This window comes from Myxine glutinosa, chromosome 1 (assembly GCF_964187855.1).
Source record: "Myxine glutinosa chromosome 1, kmMyxGlut1.1, whole genome shotgun sequence".
NCBI lineage: Eukaryota > Metazoa > Chordata > Myxini > Myxiniformes > Myxinidae > Myxine > Myxine glutinosa.
Genome location: NC_136261.1, coordinates 363867510 through 363889917, shown reverse-complemented (window position 1 = coordinate 363889917; position 22408 = coordinate 363867510). Strand labels below are relative to the sequence as shown.

The following is a 22408-nucleotide window of genomic DNA, read 5'->3' as shown; positions in this document are numbered from 1 at the left end:
CGCTTGTTAAATTTTAAAAGTGATTCTTCACCATTGAGTGATGGGGCTAAAACCGATACATAGCACAATGTCTCAAAAGGTTATGGACGGATTTGGACAAAACTTTGTGGTCGGCTTGGGTGTGTGACAAGAACTAATCGATTCGATTTTGGTGAAGATCTGAATATGGATTCGGATACGAGAATTGTTTAATTTTAAAGTGATTCTTCACCATTGAGAAATCGGGCCAAAAGCGATTATATAACATGATATTAAAAAAAGTAATGGACGAGTTATGACAAAACTTGGTGATGAGTTGGCTAGTTGGCCTATGAGTAGATACAAAACATAAACTGATCAGCCTGGCAGAGGTATGCGCTCTACCAAGTCCCGTTATAGTTTATATTGCTAAGATTTTGTGCCTCATGTTTATATACTAGCAACACCCACTCTCTTCAGGAGCATTAGCACGTCATCTCCCCACTCCCAACTATAAGTCCTCAACCCCCACCCAAGGTTTCAACCCCCTTTCCCAACTCTGTCCTTTCTTTCGATATCAGTTGACATCACTTTCCAGGATCAATTTATTTGCTTCAAAATGTCAAATGTGGTTTTTGTTTCTTTTAAAGGTCACATTAACAAAATCTAGAATAATTTCAACATAATTTCAATGAACTTTTGGTTCTAAGACATCTTGAAAAGTAAGTTCACCCCCACAAAAAAAAAATTCCATATTAAATGCCAAGTTTCTATTAAGACTAAGGTTTCTCGGTGAAGTAAGTCAACGAAAATGAAATTATTCATTGCACAGAATTGACTGAATAATTTGTGGTTATATATTTTTTACTTCTGGTAGGTTTGCGAACCAGCGAATCTGAGATTACACACCGTTCGTGAAACGTCATCCTTCCGCTCACACAAGGCATTGTTCTTTTGTACTCCTAACATGTGCATGAACAGAAAGTGGAAGCATTAGTAAGAAGTCCGGGTCAGTTTATAAGGGAATTAATTCCCAATGCAGTGTGGGATATTTATGGCTTTTACAAGGAATGTCCTTTGACAACATGATAGTCATTAGCTGTTGAGACTGTTCAGGTTTCTTGGTGAAGTAAATCGATGGAAAGGTAATTATATATTGATAGAATTAACTGAATAATTTGTGGTTACATTTTTTTTTTATTCCAGTAGATGCGTGAACCAACGACCTTGAGCCTATACACCACCCATGTGTGCAATAAAAATGCACATAACTCAAAATATCATGAATATTTATATTTGTATACCTCCACATGCACTGTCCGTAGCCAACAGCTCTTAAACGAGGTATTATTCAGCAATTACATGCTGTGGTTATGATGTTTACCATGTTCAAACACATGCAACTTGCATTTATATAGGTGTATATATGAACAGAAAAAAAATTCCTGTGCACTATTAAAAAATTGCACAAAATGATACTGACATGTACATTAGCAATATAATGGTCGGCCAACATGTGCCTTGAGATGTTCCCTAGTTTACCCGTGAATATCCGGAATTTACACGTGCATACTGTGCACCACACACACAAATTGCCGTGCATGTGTACCGAGTCATGTGACAGTGCTACACGTGGTACTGAGCAATTTGCAACGCAGCACGATTCGGTGAAACGTCCCAGCTGTGAAAAACATTTTTATTGACGTCTTAACATTGTAAACGTGATGTCACGCCTTTCCGAAAATGAAAGTCGATGTGCTATTGGCATACTTGAGATCGGAATGTCACAAAACGTTGTGGCTAGACATTTAAGTGTTCATCAGAACACCAAAAACGTTGTGGCTGGATGTTTTGGTGCTCTAGTCACTCTGGGGATGTAGTCAACAAACTGGCAACATCAGAGACCGTCGACCTTCTTGGCGAAGACATGTGAAACATCTGCAGGATAAACTGACAGCTCGCAGCATCCCTGGCTTGAGACCAATCAGTGCCAGAATTGTCAGGAATCTGTTACGTGAGCATAACGTCTGACCACGACCACCAACTAGCAGTAATCTGACCACGGCATGTGACATTCAGGGGTGCCATCTCTACTGCAGAGCAAGTTGCAATAACTTTAGATTTTTTGGCCACAGGTAATGCAGTACTGCAATTTAAACAATCATCAACTCTAAGTATACACAAACACACACGTCAGAACAGCTGGACACATGACGGCACAACAAAGTATATAGAGCAATCCACTGGCACATCTGTGAATGTAATTCAAAGGCAGAGACTTTGTTTTTATAACACAATTTGCCGAGAATAGTGCTGTTTTATTGTTTTTTAACGTTTGTTAAATATAGGAAACGAGGGGCGTGTTCAGGCTACTATATTGAACATATTGAACTTTCATAACGCCTTTTTGGTCTTCAAAGTTCACAAAAGCTACAATTTTTTTTAATGCTGTAGATGATATGCTGCTGTGGCCAGAAGCAACTGGCCAGAAGCAACAACAAACAGAAGAAGTTTAATTGATCAATACATTTCACCGCTTTGTCGGTTGTCGGAGACTGCCACACACCACGATGCACTATTGCCGTCGATAAATCATTGTAAAAGTTGAACATATTTAACTTTTTGTACAATTGTCATTGTTGCTCCTGAAAAACTAGTTGGCAAGGCTCTTCAACCACCCTTGGTGTCGGCTCGTGTTCAGCAGCCCTGACTAATTTGTACTGCTTAACAAGTGACATATTATCCAAGTAAAAATAAATACAACTCAGAAAAAAAGAAAAACAACAACCTTGTGTATTACTCGGTACAGGTTCATATGTAGTGATGCTAGTAAATGGCCCAAGAGTACCTGTGTTGATAAAAAGGTGCTTGTTTTTCCAGACTTATTTGTGAATCTGAAAGTGAAAACTGAGCAGGACATCGACGAAAACTTGGATATTCCACAAACAAAAGCATTCCACAACCAGAGCAATCGACAATACGAAGGTTTGTGACAATCCCCATGTAGTTTGCTTTGTACAATTTGACGACTGACATTCGTGCAAAAAAAAATATACCAAACTAGAACAATGCGACTGTGTCACCAATATGCCTCCGCATAGTCCCACAACAGGTAGATGCCATCACTCTGCATATGTATGGGTAGGGGATCACGTTTGTGAAGTTTCGTGTTGTTCGGATAAGGTTCGTTTTTCTATCCAAGATGGCTGCCAAACCACGTGACCTATGACATCATGATTTTCAAACTATATGCAACAGTCCTGTTATATGATATTTGTAAAATTTCGCATCGATAGGGTGAGTGGTTTCAGAGATATAATTATTTAATGTTTTCCTTCAATCCAATATGGCTGCCAAACCATGTGACCTATGATATGATAAATTTTATATTTCAATACAAATGGGTCATAGATCATGTGCATGCAATTTCAGATTTTTAGGATAAGGAATTCGATTAAAACATTTTTGGCTGGTATACCACTTCACCTTTGTTGTCATCATTATCAAGCTTTTGTTCCCCATTGGGAGTACTTGACAATCTGCCAAGTTTCAAATTTTTACATTCAGCGGTTTTCGAGAATTTTTTAAAAAACTTATTTGCTTTCAATCCAAGATGGCTGCCATACCACGTGACCTATGACGTGACCTATCAGTCTTAAGATGACTGGAAAATCCTCTTTATCGACTCATGGGTTTGAAGTGATCTTGATCAAGCCTTATTTCCTGCTCGGATTCTGGAAGAAAATGTATTGAATATGTATGAGAGACGGTTTGATTTGAGATAGGTTTTGTGGTGAGGAGCTCATAAGTATAACAATTCGAGGGAAATAAAAAGAAGGAACAGGGAGGGGGATCATAAGGATTGGAGGACAGGGCGAATTGTGCCAATATGGATGAAGGGTGATGTACAGGATACGAGATAGTACATAGGTATTACGGTCCTAAGTCACATCATGAAGGTACTGGAGAGGATTCTGGATGGGAGGATAGGCAAAGAACCACAGGGGCTTAGAAAGGGTAGAGGACTACAGATGGGATGTTCACGCTAAAACAGTTGGTGGAGAAGAGGTTGGAGATGCATGGTGAAACGGCATTAGGATCTTGAGAAGGCCTTTGAAACTGTCCCGAGAGAGATGGTTATGAGCTTATGACCCTGAGAGTTGGTGGAAGGGATGTACAAGGTAATGAATGGAAGCATTTTGGTGGGTCCTGGGATGCCAGAAGAGTTCAGCATGAATATCGGTTTGAGGCAGAGAAGGTCTCTCAGCCCTGTCATGTTTATCTTGGTGTTTGAGCTCGGAAGCAGGATGGTAAAAATGAAAGGTATTCTGTGGAAGACGTTGTATGCAGACATTCTGGTTGTTGTGGCGGAGAGTAAGCAGGAGATGTATGAGTTACTGGGGGAGTAGAAGGAGGAATTCTGGAAACATGGATTGAAGATGAGTATGTATATACAAGATGGTGGTAACATGAGTCAGGCAGCAGCAGAATAAGGAAATTATTATCAGGATAGAGGGGAATGAGATCAGGCAGGGAAATAGGTTTGAGTATCTGGGGGATGAACAGTGACCAGGGATGGTAGTTTGGAAGCAGAGGTGTGGAGGCGGATTCAGGTGAGTGCGAATAAACGGAGGAGTGTAGAGTGATTGGCAGACAGATAAATATCAAGGAAATCGAAAGAGAAAGTTTGGGTGTTTTATGTAACGCCAGCCTACCTTTACTTTCTGGAGAAGGTGGCACTGACAAAGTCAACAAAAGAGGCTGCAGGTTTGTGAGAACAACTGGGTCATAAGGATTGTGGGAGTGAAGAGGGTGGATAGAAGGAGAATGGATGAATTTAGGAAGGAGATTGGTGTGCAGATTAGCTTGATGGGGAGATTGGTTAAAAGTGGGCTGGACACTTGGTGTGTATGGAGGAAGAGAGAATGGCTGAGGAAGGAAGGTGGGAGGAAAGGCGCTAGACCACGGCTGAGATGGGAAGATTGTGTGAGAAGAGACATCATTGAGGTGGGATGGTTGGAGAGTGGAGAGAGTTTGCTGAAGACAGATGGAAGTGGAAGAGTATTTAGTTCAACGCAGGGCAGAGGTCTTGTACCATTCGACCTTACCCCTTATAAAGGGAAGAGAGGAAGAATAAGAATTCCCATTGCCTGCATTTTCACAGTAATGTACAGGTGGTGGACAAAAAAATTGAAACACCTGAGTAAATGAGGGACACCAAGCAACGGCTTCCACACAGGTGTGACCAATGTGTTAATTAAGCAAATAACATCCCATCATGTATTGGGTCATGCATAAAATTGCTGCACAGTCCTGGTTGCCTATGATTATGGCTGAAAGGAGACCATGCTTCCCCCTCCCCTCCCCATCCCCCCCCCCCCCCCCCAATGCCCTCACCCACAGAGCACGTGTGGTCGTCCCATTATTTGATGAGCATGACTGATGTTATCCATATGTCATGACCTCAGTCACCAGATCTTTTTTTTTGTATACAAGATCGAGGCTCGTGTAAGAGCTAACTAACATCAATCGCAAAAAAACAAACGGGGACACAAAACATACAATAAAGGGAGCGGGAGACAAGATGGGGAGAGAGAGGGAAGCACAAAAGTACAACAGCAGAGAACAGGGACATCGGGAGATCTGGGGGGGGGGGGGCATGGGAAAGAAGAAGGTGTGGGTGGGAGAGGAATACAACAAATGGACACTGCTTGGACTTCCAGGAAAGAAGTCGGTATTTCAAAAAAAAGTGGATCTGGGGTGAAATAACGGGGGTAGAAAAGATCAAGGTTTTGGATGGGGGAAGATAAGAGATAGTGGTGAACAGGTGTTTGAAAGACCTGGAGGGAGGAGTGGAATTGAAGAGAGTGAGGGAGTTTGTTCCAGAGGCGGGAGTAAAGAGTAATGAAAGAGTGAAGGTGAGCAGAGTCTTCCTTTTGGCAATTTCACCAGAACAGGGTTGCTGGCAGATCTTGTCCGACCTGTTCGGAATATTTGGGGGACAGCACAGAGAGAGCTGGGGAAGCAAGGCCGGAGAGGAGTCGGTAGAAGACAGAAAGTCCACCAACCTGCCTGCAGTGAGTGAGTGAAAGGTCCTCACACTCGGCTTCATCGCGTGACATGCCAATGATTCTGAAAGCTTTGGTTTCAACAGCGTGAAGCTGAGCTCGGTGTGAGGCAGAAGCACCAGCCCAGAGGGCAGAGCAGTATTCCATTGAGCTGCGGATGAAAGCCTTTTATGTGGTGAGGACCTCAGGTGTGCCAAGGAAGGACTTCGCACGATGGAGGATGCCCAATCGGTGACTGGCTTTGGAGGCCAGCTTGGAAATGTGGTTTTCCCAGGAAAGATCATGGCAGATAGTGAGACCCAAAAGCTTGAGTGACAGAACTTATTGGAGAGGATTGTTGAGAAAGTAGATGGGAGGGTTATCCAGTCGGTCTTTTTGGAGAGGCAAAGTAAGAGTGTGAGATTTGTCAGGATTGAAAGACATGTTCCACTCGTTTGACCAGTCTGTGATTTTTGTCCAGGTCTGCAGAGAATGATGAGGCTGCAGACTGCCGATCTGAGGGATGAGGAATGGAGCGGCAGAGAGTGGAGTCATCAGCAAAGAGATAAGAGGATTTTCCAGAGAGTCGGAGAGATCATTGATGAAGACCAGAAAAAGCACAGGACCCAGAACACTGCCTTGGGGAACTCCAGCCTGAACAGGAAGGGGAGATTAGAAAAATCCATTAAGGGCCACATGTTGACTACGACCAGAGAGGAAGTCTGCAAGCCACGTGTGGAGATTTCCATGGATACCATAGGAGAAGAGTTTGGTGAGCAGAGCGGGGTGCCAGACCATATCGAAGGCACGTGATATGTCAAGGGAGACATCTCTGATTTCCTGTTTGGCATTGAGGACATCCATCCATTGTTGAGAAAGCAGAAGCAGCATGCCCAGAGTGGAGTGACCTGGTCTGAAACCAAATTTATGATCAGAGATCAAGCCATTGGAGAAGAGGAAGGATTTGATATCCGTAGCAATGATGAATTCCATGACTTTGCCGATAATTGGGAACAGGCTGATTGGTCTGTAGTTGCAAGGATCTGTTTTTGCACCTTTTTGTGTAAAGCGGTAATGTTGGCTGATTTCCAATGGAGGGAGAACAAACACCAGAATCAGATTTGACCAGACGCCACCAGGATTTGGAGGAAGGAGATAGGTTTGAGAGTTCAGTCTTGAGAGTAGAGAGATATTGTTCCGAGCTTGGTGGAAGGAACTAAGATTGCCTTCAGTTGGATTAGCCTTCCACGAGGGCAACTGACTCGACACAAGCTTCAGTGTACCATGGATTGAAGGAAGGGTATGACAGCTGAAGACGAGATGGGATAAATCTGTGCATGAGAGAGAGCAGTTTACTTTGGAAGAATTCCCAAGAAGAGTTGATGTCAGAGGCGGTAGAGATGGGAGACCAGTCCAGATGATTGATGGCTGCTTGAAGACCGTGCTAGTCGGCCTGAGTGAAATGCCAGACTCGTTGACGCTTAGGAGGCTCTCTGAGCATGGCTAGAGAGATGTTCACTTTAACAAGCAAATGATCAGAAGAACCGATTGGAGCAGAAGAAGAGCAGTAGACATTTGCAGAGAAGTTTGTCATAACCAAGTCTAGAAGAGAAGATGTAACGTTGACTGAGATCCAGGTCGGGAAATTGACAGATTCTGTCAGTCCCAATGAGTCGCAGAAGTCCTTTGCTGAGATGCGTTTGCTGGTGAGAGAGTAACCCACAATCAGCCAGCTGGTGTGATGACAGTTGAAGTCGCCACATATGAGGAAGAGAGAGTTGGGATGAGTGGATATAAGTTGGTCCATGTCAGACAGCAAAATGTAAATGGAGTTTTCACTGTTTGGAGGACAGTACATAACACATATGAACAAAATGTGGGAGCGGAGAGGAAGCCATAATGAGAGGTACCCCTGGGGGTAAGGTCGAGAGAGGGCAGTGCAAGGAGAGTGAGGAAGACAGTTTTTGATAAAGATAGCAACCCCACCACCAGGACGAGGCTCAGGTCTATCATTCCGGAGGAGGGAGTAACCAGGTAGAGATATTAAGGAATCAGAGACATCTTGAAGGAGGAAAGTTTCTGTTAAGCAGATTACATCTGGTTTGTCAGAAGCAACCTGTATGGAGAGATCAATCAGGTTTGAGCGAAAGCCCCAGATGTTTGAGGTCCATACCGTTAATGAGGAGAGAGGGGGAGCATCGGGTACAGGACAGGAGAGGGGAAGGGTACGGTAAGATGAGGGGTGAGAGGGGGAGGTAGGGAGAGCTGTTGGTAGTGTGTCGGAGATTGCAGAAGAGCTGGGAGAAAGGCAAGGATGAGGAGGACAAAAGGTTTGATGGCGATGGGATGAGGAGGACAAAAGGTTTGATGGCGATGGGATGAGGCACAGTGAGGGGTTCTTTGAGGGGTGGTGGGGGCAGAACAAAGTAGAAGGTTGGAGGAGGTGGTGGTATGAGATAGAGGGGAGACAAAGTGGGGAGGAGGAGGAGGAGGAAGAATTGGAGAATTGGAGAAAGATGGTGGGGGGGGGGGGGAGATTTGAAGGGGAGGGGTTAGGGGGGGATTTTTGAAGGGGAGGGGTTGGGGGGGGATTTTTGAAGGGGAGGGGCAAGGGGGGAGTTTTGAAGTGGAGGGGAGAGGTTGGAGTTTTGAAGGGGAGGGGAGGTTGGAGTTTTGAAGGGGAGGGGAGAGGGGGGAGATTTGAAGGGGAGGGGAGAGGGGGGAGATTTGAAGGGGAGGGGAGAGGGGGGAGATTTGAAGGGGAGGGGAGAGGGGGGAGATTTGAAGGGGAGGGGCAGGGGGGGAGATTTGGAGGGGTGAGGGGGGAGAATTGAAAGGGAGGGGGTTTTGAGGGGTGGGGGGGGTTAGGAGGGGTGAGGGGGGTTAGGAGGGGAGGTTGTGAGGGGGGGGGTTTAGGAGGGGAGGTTGTGAGGGGGGAGTTTAGAAAGTGGATGATGAATGAAAAACGAATATTTATTCCAAACTGGGTTTATTGTGATTTTGAAGTCAGAGATCCATTTAAAAACGATAGAGGAGGGGTGGAATGAAGGTGAGGTTAGAGAATGTATGGAGAAGAACCACCTTTAGAGGCCATTTTTACCGGCAAAGCAGGGGTTGGCCTTTTTCGGGCACCATGGTCCCCTTTTTGAAGCAATGTTTTACGGCCGGATGCCCTTCCTGCCACCAACCCTGTTAGTCGACTCTTGCGACACACAGGGAATTACCAGTGAACTGGTACTCAATTTGCCGACCTCGGAAGGATGACAGGCTGAGTCAACCCCCCTGGCGTTAATTCAGCAATCGACCAGGATTCAAACCCAGGATCCTAGGATCCCAAGCTGGCACCCTAACCACTAAGCCAACACCAGGCTTAAATGAACCATGAAGAATTAAACTTTAAATGATTAAAATAAAACGCAGATTTTATCAAAACCAAAATTCAAAGTGCTGTGCAGAAACTTCTTTTCCTGTAAGCATTTTAAACCAAAACAAGACTATTAAAGTCTCGTACATCTTTACCACCTCCTTCAAAATTTCCAGTTTTTCCTTCCTGAGAGTTTGCTTCTGTATCCATCTTCTCCAACTTGTGCATCTTCCCCTACCCTGTTGCTGATGTTGTTTCCCACCTCTCTACTGTTCCTTTTGTTCTGTTGAGTCCTGATCCGTTCAGTGTCCTACCTCTTCCACGAGCCTCGACTTTGTAGATAAAAGTTTGTTTATGTAGAATGACCTTGTATTATGGGTCCAAGCTAAGTTAGAAAATGTATGGAGGAGGAACTGTATTAGATTGAAATTTTTTTTGAAGAGGAAATTGAAAAAAAGCTTCTTAAATTGGAAGAAAAACAGCGTGTTGTAATACACCACTTAATAAAACACTGCAGGGGAAAGTTTAAACGTATTTAAACAAAACCGTGAAAAACAATCTGGGAAAAGTCCTTCAGTGAGGATGTGGATTTGAGAAAGAAGGAGAAAGGGCTGAGTGAGTATGGAGGAAACTGGAGTTGGAAAGGCTGGAGAAAAAGGAGATAAAGGGGGCAGGGCACAAGGCGAGACGAGGGGGTGAGAGAACAAGCACGTGTCAGCGAGGAGAGAAAATTAATAAAGGAATGTTCTTTTGGGGTTTTTTTTGTATTTAAAACGTTTGACAAAGGATAAGATGTTCATGGGAGGTAGGGGGGAGAAAAAAACAAAATCTAAGAAACAAGCAAATACAGCGAAGGAAAGAACTTGTTTTCACAATATACCGACGGGGGGAGGGAGCCTGGAGAGACCAGGCTGCGCACGAGGTGTGAACAAAAAACGACTAATTACACACGTTTGCAATAATTACAAAACCAAAACTAACTAAAAACACACAATAACACATACGCAATAAAATAACCAGTGGAAATTTGACAAACACGAATGGGAAAATACTCAAACTTCGATGTCGTGGAGAGATCGAAGCAAGCCTCCTTGCTCGAGGGACCGGAAGCGGAAGTCAAAGATCTGAACCCAATCGAGCATTTATGGGATATTATGGATCAATGCTTGAGACGGTGTTTCCACCTCAATCAAACAGGTGTGAGTTGATTGACTTTCTCATGGAAGAACGGTGCTGCATCCCTCCTGCAAAATTCCAGACGCTGGTGGACTCTATGCCACGGCGCATACAAGATGTACTGGCCGCACGTGTTGGCCCAACGCCCTAATAAGTGACTTTACATTGGTGTTTCCATCTTTTTCTCCACTACCTGTATGTTATAACTTGTTGATTCGGGGCATGTGGCGTTCTTCTTTTTAAAGACGCATTTGATTTTCCAATAGATGTTTTTTGTATTTTTTCAGAAATATTGGCAAAAGTGAAGACTGAGCCTGACACCTTTGTAGACACAGAGGTGCAAGAAACGAAAGTGTGTCCAAATATAAAGCTTGAAAGTGATCATTGTCAAGGTTTGTAACAATTCTGATTGATTTCTTTTTCCAACATTGAGTTTACATTTGCATGGAAGACGCGTGAGAATCCGAGGTTCCGTTTGTGTAGTTTTATAGCAGAGCAAGGTTAAAGAACCTGATGAGTGAGGGTTAAAATCACTTTCACTGAGGGATTCCTTTCGTGAACAAATAACAAATGTTTCCCTTTCCCTATGACCTCAGAGTTAAGGCATTTCTCCAATAATATTGGGGTTAAATTTAGGATTTTATAATTTTATGAATTCACTGATATGATTTTTCATGTTTTAAAAAACAATCAACATTTTGAAGAATTTTTTGTTTTGCAAACATTGCTTCTATTATTTGATATCATACTTGCTTCGATGATGAAATACCGAAAGGGGTGGGGAGATGTGAGAGAGAGGAAGAGGAGGGGTTAGGGGGCAGAGGGGGCAGAGGGCAGACAGACAGACAGACAGGAGGGGGCAGAGAGCCAGAAAGGAGGGGGGAGAGAGCAAATAAGACTTGTCGCTATGATAATATAAGGCCAAAGCTGATGTTGTTGTGATAGTTAACCGCCTGGGGTTCTTTGCCTGGTTGAGGGTTAAACATGACCATACGGCCATGGCCCCACTTCACACAGGAGCGACAAAGGTTTCATCGGCTTGAACTGTGTCCTGGACCAAATTGTATGGACAAATGACTGAAGTACAAGACAGTCACTGGGAGGTCGCAGACACGGGAGGGCAGAATGCAGTTTTCTGCTGTGTTTGCTTCTCTTCTTGCTTCTTGATGTTGGGGAGCTTCTGCTACTCTGGATTCTTTTATTTATTATTCCTTGGTTTTTTGTTTTTTTTACCTCTGCCACCAAAGGTGGATGGAAGTTATGTTTTCACCCCTGTTTGTCTTTCCGTTTGTGAACAAAATATCTCAAAGTTGTGGATGGATTCGGACGAAATTTGGCAGAGATTTAGTGTATGTGACATGGACGAAATGAATAGATTTTGGTGAAGATCCGGATTCGGATCTGGATACTATAATTGTTTAGGTGATTCTTCACCATTGGGAGATCGGGCCAAAAACTATATATAGCAGGATATCTCAAAAAGTTGTGGACTGACTTGGACGAAACTTGGTGGACCAGTTGGGTGTCTGACAAGGACGATTCCATTCGATTTTGGTGAAGATCTGAATATGGATTCGAATATGAGAGTTATTTAATTTTTTTAAAGTGATTCTTCACCATTCGGAGATAGGGCCAAAAACGATACATAGCGGGATATCTCAAAAAGTTATGGATGGATTTGGACGAAACTTGTTCGAGAGGTTGTGTGTGTGTGACAAGGAAGAATCGATTCAATTTTGGTGGAGATCCGGATCCAGATGCAGATAGTATAATTTTTAAAGTGATTCTTCTCCATTGAGCGATGTGGCCAACCAGGTGGAGGTATGCTCTCTACTGAGTGCCGTTCTAGTTTTTTTTTTCTACTTCTATCTTCCTTCTATCTGCATCTCACTCTGCCTTTCTTCTTCATCTCTTTTCATTGTTCTTCTTCTATCTTCCTGCTTCTGTCTTCTGCCTTTTCTGTGTTCCTCTTTCCTCTTTCTGCCTTCCTCTTTCTGCCTTCCTCTTCAGCACTGAGGATTTCACATCAAAATTTTTATCAGTGTTTAACTTTTTTTAAATCCTTGTAGAGCTTCAGGATTGACAATGTTGCATGTTTTTCCATGTGGTGCGAGGACTTGCACCAAACCCCAACTCTGTGTTCTCCTCCTCCTCCCCCTTCCTCTCCTGCTCATAAAAGCGAAAGAACATTCTTGAATCGATAATTACATTTTTCACATCGTGTCACCACAATGACAGACCGAATTTGAAGTTGTATTACTTCGAACCTCCTCATCATTACTCGTCAACATACAGCGATCTCAGTATTCTGGTGTATTTTGTGTCACTGACAGTGAATAAAACGTTTTTAACCAATTTTGGGAAAAATAGATAATTAAAATATAGCCTGCTTTCGATTCCTACCAACCCGCGCCTCTAACTTGCTACGTGTCGTGGAGAAATCTGTCCCCATGAGGGACTAATTCATCGATGTGTTGAAGTAGTATATGTAAACTTTAAAAATGCTTAAACTTTAAAAAACTTTAAAAATGCATTTGGTACGGTACAATGTAGAATGCTGTTCGCTAAGTTTAGAGCTGTGGAATGTCTGGCGGAGCCGCCATTGGAAAAAAAAAAAAAAACTCACTTGGTGATTGGAATTTTTACTGTAAATCAGAGGATGTGGGCTTGGAGGTTTTAATTAGTGGGGGTAACCCAGCACTCAGAACGAGGACCGTTATTATATTGTGACTTGCACATGATTTATACAGTGGGATTAAGAGTCTACCTTCAAAATTTGCAAATGACTTTGCACTTGAATCTCGGATGGAAAGCTCTGATACTTTCTTCGATTGGGCACAGGATTGGCAGATGCCATTTAACATAAACAAATCTAAGATGTTGGAGATGGGGAAGAATAATAAAAATAGAGGTTATATTTTGGTGAAGACCTGGATCCACATCCAGCTACTAGGATTTTATAAGTGAATCTTTACCATTGAGAGATAGGGCCAAAAGTGATTACATAGCATGAATGAATGATTTTTTTAAAGGCCATTTTCCCTGCTAGAGTCGGGGTTAGCCTTGCGGGCCCCATGACAATCATGGTTCCCTGTTTGAGGCAATGTTTTTATGGCCGGATGCCCTTCCTGATGCCAACCCTTGGTCACGGTCTTACGATGCACAGGGATACCTATTCTTAAACCGGGGTACACACCGGGATCATTCATCCCAGCAAGCTGGTACTCAATTTGCCGACCTCGGAAGGATGACAGGCTGAATCAACCCCCCTGGCGTTAATTCAGCGATCGACTGGGATTCGAACCCAGGATCCTAGGATCCCAAGCCAGCACCCTAACCGCTAAGCCAGCACCAGGCTTATGATTACATAGCATGATATCTCAAAATTTTGTGGACATATTCAGACTAAACTTGTTGGACAGGTTGTGTGTGTGACTAGGAAGAACTGATTCGATTTTTGTGGAGATCCAGATCCAGATACGAGGATTTAAAAAAAAATTAAAAAGTGATTCTTCACCATTGAGAGATCTGACCAAAAATTATATATAGCAGGATATTTGAAAAACTTGTGGACCAGTAATATGGCAAAATTTTGTCGACGAATTGATTAGATGACAAGAACAAGCCGATTCGATTTTGGTTCAGGTCTGGATCCAGATCCGGCCTATCAATGGGATACAAAACGTAAACTGTTCAGTTTGGTGCAGGTATGTGCTCTACTGAGTGCTGTTTGAGTGGATGTTTGATTCCCTTTTTCCCTGCACTTGCACAATTCTTTATACTTCTCGATATTGCACTTCTCATCAAATAATGTATTAACCATTTATGCAATTAATCATAAAAACTGTTGTATCATCAGACCCGCATTTTACGTTTTCTCTTTTGTTTGATTTATTTTGTCACATTTGAGAGCAGCCTGTGCTACGTCCTCAAGTCAAAAATCCACATGGCCAACATTATTGAGTTCAAAAATTGGAGTGGCCGATTAAGGTTTTTAATGTAGGCACTGGGGATCGTCCACATTCAATGAGGCAGGTTTGATAATTCACCAGATAGGTTAATGTTAGTCAACACATGCCTTTTTGACTGCAGTGTGCATGCTGAATCCTCTTGCTCCTTTACATTATGTATTGAGGTATTGGTAAAGCAACTACCCTGGAACGTGATTTGCTTCATTACTTGCAAAATCGAAGATTTTTCAAGTATATTGGTCGGTTGTGTGTTATTCTGCCCGTTTGTTTGTCGCTCGCCTACAGGTCACAATTCTAAACTGTTCCTCATGAACCTTCACCAAGTTGTAGAGGTCATCATAATTGAGAAGTCTATTGATTTTAAGGTCAAAGGTCACCTGGAGGTTGAATTTCTAAAATCGCCATATTTCATCCGATTGACTTGATTAAACAGCATTTGCACATTGAGGCACTAAATTGGGAAACCAACTATTTTTGAGGTCAAAAGGTCAATTCAAGGTTAAACTTATACAATCATCAATTTTCATCCAAATATCGTCACTTTTCATCCTATTGACCCGAGCTTTTATCAAGATCGTCAATTTTATCTTGATGAAATGGACAATTTGCTGGATCAATGGCAACCTTTTTTGGGGTGGATTTTGCAAGTATCGTGCTCTGCATGACGTCTTCTTGTTTGAGGGATTTAAAATTTTATGAATTGTTGATCCCTTTGAAAACAAAATGGTCACTACTTGTTATCTTTGTGAATGTTTGCTCAGGAGAACAACAGAATGTACAAAAGATCCCTTTCGGCAGATGCTGTTTGAAGTTTGCCTCAGAAGATGCACTTCAGCTGCACCTCAAAATGCACCATGAGATTTCTGTTGAAGCGATGAACAAATATCTCAATGGCCGTTTGATTACCGACTTGAAGGACAACTTTAATAGTCACCTGAAGATGCATGCATTCAAACAAGATCAGAATGAGCGTCCTCAAACCTCAATGATTGGCGCTGAGTCTTCAACCAATCAACAACAACCTGGAAAAAGCTACAAAAAGCGGCCATACAAATGCAAGATTTGTGGAAAAAGTTTTCAACATGAATGGTATCTTAAAAAACATGTGATGTACCATGGTACTGTGCTCCTTCACAAATGTAGTAATTGTGAAAAATCTTTCAATTGCACATCAAGTCTTACAGTGCACATGAAAATCCACAGTACTAATGGTTCTTACAAATGCACGACCTGTGGAAAAGCTTTCAATTCCTCATCATCACTTCAAAACCACATGCCAATCCATAGTGCTGAGCGTCCGTACAAATGCACAACTTGTGGAAGTTCTTTCTTTCGCCCAACAGATCTTAAAAACCACACAATAATTCACACTGATTATCGTCCTCACAAATGTGAAATTTGTGAAAAATCCTTTATTTGGCAATCGGTTCTTAAAAAGCACTTGCAAATTCACATTGCTTCACACAAATGTGAACTTTGTGAAAAATCTTTCACTCGGCTGTCATACCTTAACATACACAGGCGAATTCACATCCGTAAATACAAATGTGAGATTTGTGAAAAATGTTTCGATGACCAACCAGACCTGACAACACACTTGCAAGTTCACAGTGGTGGGCATCCATACAAATGTACAACTTGTGGAAAAGCTTTCAATCATCCAGCAAATGCTGGAAGGCACATGAAGCTCTCCAGATGTGGGCACCAAAACAAATGCAAAACTTGTGGAAAGTCTTTTACTCGGGCAACATATCTTAGAAAACATTTGATTATTCACCCATTTGGAAATAATGAAGAGAAAGTACCAGGACTGGAGAAGTTGATCAAATAAGAAGTTGGAACAATCAAATCGGCAATAAGAACAGTGGTAGAGCAACAGGAGTGATAAAGAAGAATCTGCAGAAGAATTAAATGAGCTACCAGAAAATTTCATGATAAAAAAACAACAACAATTTCAGGCTGTTCAAAAATATTTTTGGATCTCACCCTTCACCTGAAGAACTCACCCTTCACTCATCTAAATAACAAGTCAATTGCCACCACAAATTATTATCATCATGTGCCATGCTCCATACAGAGTATATGTTTTGCCGAAGCAGTTTCTTGGCTGGGGTTGCAATCCTGAAGGAGTCACCTCTCTGACACAGGAAGTCAGAGCAGGAATTTGAAATTTCTTGACTGTGTCGGCAATAGCAACAATTTGAGGCTGTTCAAAAAAATATTGCAGCTCACCCTTCACCAGAAGGACTCACCCTTCACTCATAATCAAGGAGAGCCTACTCTTCGCAAAATACACTGATATGTTTAATGTCCACTGAATAATACTGGCAGACGCTACTCCAAGTTTGACATACATCCGAAGGATAGCACCCTGCCTGTGAAGCATCTGTGAAACATTTGTACCCAGACTAAACATCTGAGGCGAGTGCTCATACCTTTCGGCTATCTTGCCAGCCCACGAACAATCTCAAAATATAAATGATGGCGCAAAAAGCTGACCAAGCAATTGATGAATTAAAATTAAGGAACCTGTTTGGAAATCACCTGAAAATATTTTGCCCAGCACTTGGGAAAACAACAAAAAATATGTAACAAAAGAAAGATATCTTTAAAATTCTGGAATGAATTTGCAGACTCTAAAGATCATAACAAGAAGGCAAAATGTTGTGTTGAAAACCAATAACAAAAGAATCAACATGGAATGGTTATGCATCAACTAATAAATTGATTGAAAAGAAAATCTCCAATTCCGACGTAGTCCTGGCTTCTGGTTGAAGAAATTTGCTATCCTCTTGACTCTAGAACAGTGGTTCTTAACCTTTCTGAACCTATGGACCCCCCCCAGATCCTCAAGTATTACCCATGGACCCCGCATCCCATTAAATAATATATTTTCATAAGGTTCCAGTAACAAAGTAGAGGAAAAAATATGTACTTGGGGTAAAAATATTTAAGTTTTTTTTTTTTTTTCAAAAACTTTATTCTGGCTCACTAGGAAGCAAATCAAATTCAGTGCAGCAAAGAATTAGCATAGAAAACAGCCACACACACATCTGCTGCATCCAACTGGTTTTGGGACTTGTTGAAAATCCAGCTTCACGCAGGCAAGTTGTTGCGAACAGGATGAGAGCCCGCTTGGCAAGAACAGGCTATCCCTCCATCATCGAACACCAGAATTCCACTTGATTCTTTGACTGGAACTCATTTTTATTTTATTAACCATTTTTCAGTCCAGGTCAATGAGAAATGGATAACGAATCCATGCAGCAGGCTTCAGCCCGTGAACCAAAATAATCTTGAAATTAATTTTTCAGTGTTTTAAAACAAGTCAAAATTTGATCCTTAATGTGATTTGGCATGATTTCTTCAGTCTCTTCGCATGCCAGAAGAAGCCCTTCCATCCTTGAGAATTTTGTGTAATCGTCCTTCTCCAACTGATTTTTCCAGAGGGGCAACTTGTCCAGAAATGCTTTCAACTTTTCACCAGCATCCATGATTGTAAAACCAGGTCCCTGAATCAAATGATTCATGGGAATCATTCAAATGAAAAAAAAATGTCCACCAATGAAGCCGGGCCCAGAACAAAATCTGGATTCTCAAATTTTCCACCGAAGTTGCTGTCTTTTTCTTCGAGAAACATGGCAACCTCCACCTGAAGTGCCGTCCCATGAGCCGAGATAAACTTGACTTCGAGAGCCAATGGACTTCTGTGTAATACAGGAGGATGTTGTGCTCTGAGCCAACTTCCTGGCAGATAATTTTGATTGGGCGATGATTTGTGGCACGAGCTTGTATGACGTTCACAACCTGCATGGCAGTGGACAGGATGTCCTTCAAATTTTGTTTTGGAGGCAAGTGCATGTCGATGCAGGATGCAGTGAGTGACAGCAATGTGAGGAGCTTCTGCTTTCACCAGGCCTGCAAATCCTATTTTTTTTGTTGTTTTTGTTTTGTTTTTGTTCCCCCCCCCCCCCCCCCTCCTCCCCCCACGCCAAGCTTCTTGCTCCATTCAGCAAAGTCATGATTTACAAAAAATCCTGGTCAAAATTGACCACATCCACTGCCTTTGTGGTTGCTACAAATGGTTTGCAGAAAATGAATTATTTCTTGATTTAACCACTGTTCACATATCGCATAAAAACCGGCAGCTGACTACACTTTCATCCAATTGTATGCTGAATGGGAGAGGGCTGGCTTCCAGTTTCCCCATCACTTGTTGAAGAATATTTGAAGATGTGTCGTGAGTACATGGCGTCATTTGACAGCGGTAGTTTTTTTTTCATCTTCCCTCCGATGCTGTTTGCCACACACCATCTCAACCATTGTCAGAGTGCATGGCTTGATCAAAGTTTCTCCAATTGTGTGTGGCTTTCTGTTTGGCAATGAAAAATGCCACTTTGTACGACGCTTCCAAAGCAGGTTTTTTTTGAGATGAGAAAACAAGAAGACGTCATGCGGAGCACAATACTTGCAAAATCCGCCCCCCACCCCCAAGAAAAAAAAATTCCATTGATATAGCAAATTGTCCATTTCATCAAGATTAAAATTGACAATCTTGATCAAAGCTCTGGTCAACAGGAAGAAAAGTGACGATTTTTCAGATGAAAAATGATGATTTTGTAAGGTTGACCTTGAGTTGACCTTTGACCTCAAAAATAGTTGGTTTCCCTATTTAGTGACTCACTGTGCAAATGCTGTTCAATTTTCAAGTCAATCGGATGAAAATTGAGGATTTAAAAAACTTGGCCTATGTTGACCTCAAAAATAGTTGGTGGTTGCATTCAGTGACCATATATGTAAATCCTCTTAGACTATCAAGTCAATCAAATGAAAATTGGTGATTTTAGAAATTTGGCCTATGTTGACCTTTTGGCCTATGTTTACCTAAAATATAATTTGTGGTTGAATTCAGTGACCAGATATGCAAGTCCTCTTCAAATTTCAAGTCAATCGGATGAAAATTGAGGATTTTAGAAATTTAGCAAAGTTGGTGACCTTTGGCCTATTTTGACCTTTTGACCCCAAAAACAATAGGGTTCTTGCTTTTGACCAACTCTACCATTTGGTGAAGTTTCGTGAAGATCGGTTGAAAATTGTGACCTGTAGGCCGGTGATAGATAGATAGATAGACAGACAGACAGAACCACAAACGCAACCGACCAATATACTTGAAAAATCTTCGATTTTGCAAGTAATAAATCCAAGTTTGGGTAAAGTGTCAGATGAATCAAATCGAGCCTTCTTTTGCTTGAAAACATTCAACACTTCTTCAACATTTTCAGGATTATTTTGTTCCAGATATTCTCGTAGCTTTGCAGGTTTCATGGTCTGATTACGGAGAACCTTCCCACACATTAAGTACTGAGGTTTGAGTTCCGTCACGATCAGTGGTGATGGAAAACCAATTCTGATGTCGCTCAGCATATTTCTGGGTTTTTTTGCTGGACATGTTGAACAATTAATTCAATCCAGGGTATAATTTATTCTAATGATAACGTTCATTGCTGCTGAGATGAATTGGAGCTGCGTTTTGTTGCTCATAGAGATGGGATAGATAATATGACCAAAGTCGTGGGGAATATTTGAAGCTTTTCATGCCAAATGATGAAAAGCTAGCACAATTCAAACTGTTAAAGGAATTTGGACAGAACAAACAAGCTGAACACACATTGATAACAGGCAAAGAAAAAAATTAAGAAAAAGATACAAATTCATGAATAACAGTTGCACAAGAGCTCAAAAAGGAAACATCATACAGATTGCTCAGAGCATGAGAGGACATGGAATATGCCACGTAGGACAATGAAGGCCCCTTTTTTCCTATTTTATTTTTCCAGTTTATAATTGTGAAAGAGCTGTGACATAAATTTGTGCACATGCAGACAGATTGATACATGAGACAAGGCCAGGCTTGACTTTCACGCAAACACAGCTGCTGAGATTGGGGGAAGTGATGTCATTTCCCAGAGCACTCTGGGTACCAGCGACGTTCTCTTTATGACCGCTTTTCTTTCCACACTCGGTGGGGCAACCAAGGAGGAATTACCTCCTCCATTATGCCACCGAGTCTGGGAATTTCTGTGCAGGGTGTCTGCGGTGCTGGTGACAAGTCGCATATTTCGGAAGAGTGCCACTGATTACTGCTGGCTGCTCGCTAGCCGAGAGCTGCCAAGGGCTGAAATCGGTCTCGCTGTACGTTTACACACTCGATCAACTCAAAACATCAATGTGGGATGTTTCAGGCCCACCAGTCGATGTTTGTAAACGAATTTCCAACTGAGTGACAGTTCAAAGCCTGCGGCGCACCACTCTGACAGTTCATTGGTTGACAAACAAACTCAGACAGGACTGCTCTAAGGCAAGTGTGCTTCATGTGCATCACTTTGAGCAGACAACACTTTGTTTGAAGTAGTGTTTGAACATTTTAATGAAACTAGTTTAGGACACGATGCTTTATGCAACCTTTTTCTCTGAAGCAAAAAAGGTTGAAGCACATTTTTTTGTTGTTGTTGTTGTTGTTGAATTTTTGAAGCTTGTTTTTTGTTTGCTCTAGAATTGCTGCACTCTGGAACCTTCGAAATTAAAATCGCTTTTTAAGAGCATGCATTTGTTATTTGCGAGGGGGAGGGGAGGATGGGTTGGGAGTGTGGGATCGGGCTACCCATGTACAACCCGTGTTTAGGAACAACCTGGAAAATTAACCATGTTTTATTTATTTGTCGGATACCATCATGAGAATTTACTGCCCTTTAAAAGCAGCTCTGCCGTGCTCCTCCCTTAACGTCTCCTTGTTTCCTAACAAGAGAGTAGTTGTGTTTATCGGCTAATTAAGGCCAATTTTAAATGTGCCTCATGGGAATTTGAACAGTGGGTGAGAGTACCAACAATACTGCAGAGGAGCAGGTGACATGACATAGAAAGACGCTATATATATATATATATATATATATATATATATATATATATATATATATATATATATATACAGTCACGTGAAAAAGTAAGTACACCCCATGTAAAGTTTTGACATTTTCAACATATTTCAGCGTACAGCTATTTGATCTTCATTTCAACAATATTGACAGATAAAGGTGATATAATATAACAAATATCATGAAACATTTACATTTTGTAGTCCATTGTATAATTTAAATAAACATAAATGCAAATTGCGCATGTGGAAAAAGTAAGTACAAGTAAGTAAGTACATATATATATTATATTATATTATATACACACACACAGTAATACCCCGTTTAGCGCTCAGGATACATTCCTAAACATGGAGCTCTACGGGGTCATCATAAACCATATGAAAATGCGTTCCTCATAATTTTATTTTCAACCTGAGATATATATATAATACAGTAATTCATGGGTATAATAAAAACAAACTAATACCGCACAGTAATGATCCTTTATTTAATACAGTACATGTAATGTATCATGAATAAGTCATTTGAAGAATGATGAATGCAATACAGTCGTATGAGAGAATCCTTCGCTGTCGGCACGAGTTGTTGCCAAGCGCTCATCACCAGCCCGCTCACAGCCTCGCTTCTTCACTCTCCACACATCCTCCTTGAACGAGTCACCTTCGTTGCTGACAACTTTGAGGTCGTTTTTCCAGAAGCTTTTATCTTGTCTGCATTTTTCACAATTGTTCTGATGGTGGATGTAGCCAATTTCAAAAAAGCACCCACATTTACCTGACGCTCATCCGCTTCCAACCACCTCAACGCTTGCAGTTTTTACATCCATGGAAATGATTTTCCTCGTTGAAGTTGCAGGCTGTTTTCCAGACATGATCGGTGAAAAACAATAGAAAAAATTTGCGAGACAACAAGAATGTATGCAAACGTGGTCGAGGCATAGTTTGAACTGAGAGCAGG

The 22408-nt window shown here is 41.8% G+C and overlaps 1 protein-coding gene across 3 annotated transcripts in view; it reads left to right on the top strand.

Annotated features, from left to right (window-relative positions):
- LOC137414450 (uncharacterized) overlaps positions 1 to 22408 on the top strand; it is a 93662-nt gene that overhangs the window by 40162 nt on the left and 31092 nt on the right. For 2 of the 3 annotated variants that reach the window (XM_078769997.1, XM_078769998.1), the window contains exons 3-5: positions 2839 to 2943; positions 10833 to 10937; positions 15278 to 17263. In XM_078769997.1, coding sequence (XP_078626123.1) covers positions 2839 to 2943; positions 10833 to 10937; positions 15278 to 16347 — 1280 coding nt within the window. In that variant the 3' untranslated portion in view covers positions 16348 to 17263. Of the gene's footprint in view, positions 1 to 2838; positions 2944 to 10832; positions 10938 to 15277; positions 17264 to 22408 lie in introns of those variants that run through there. The other variant, XR_013621828.1, reaches the window with a different exon arrangement.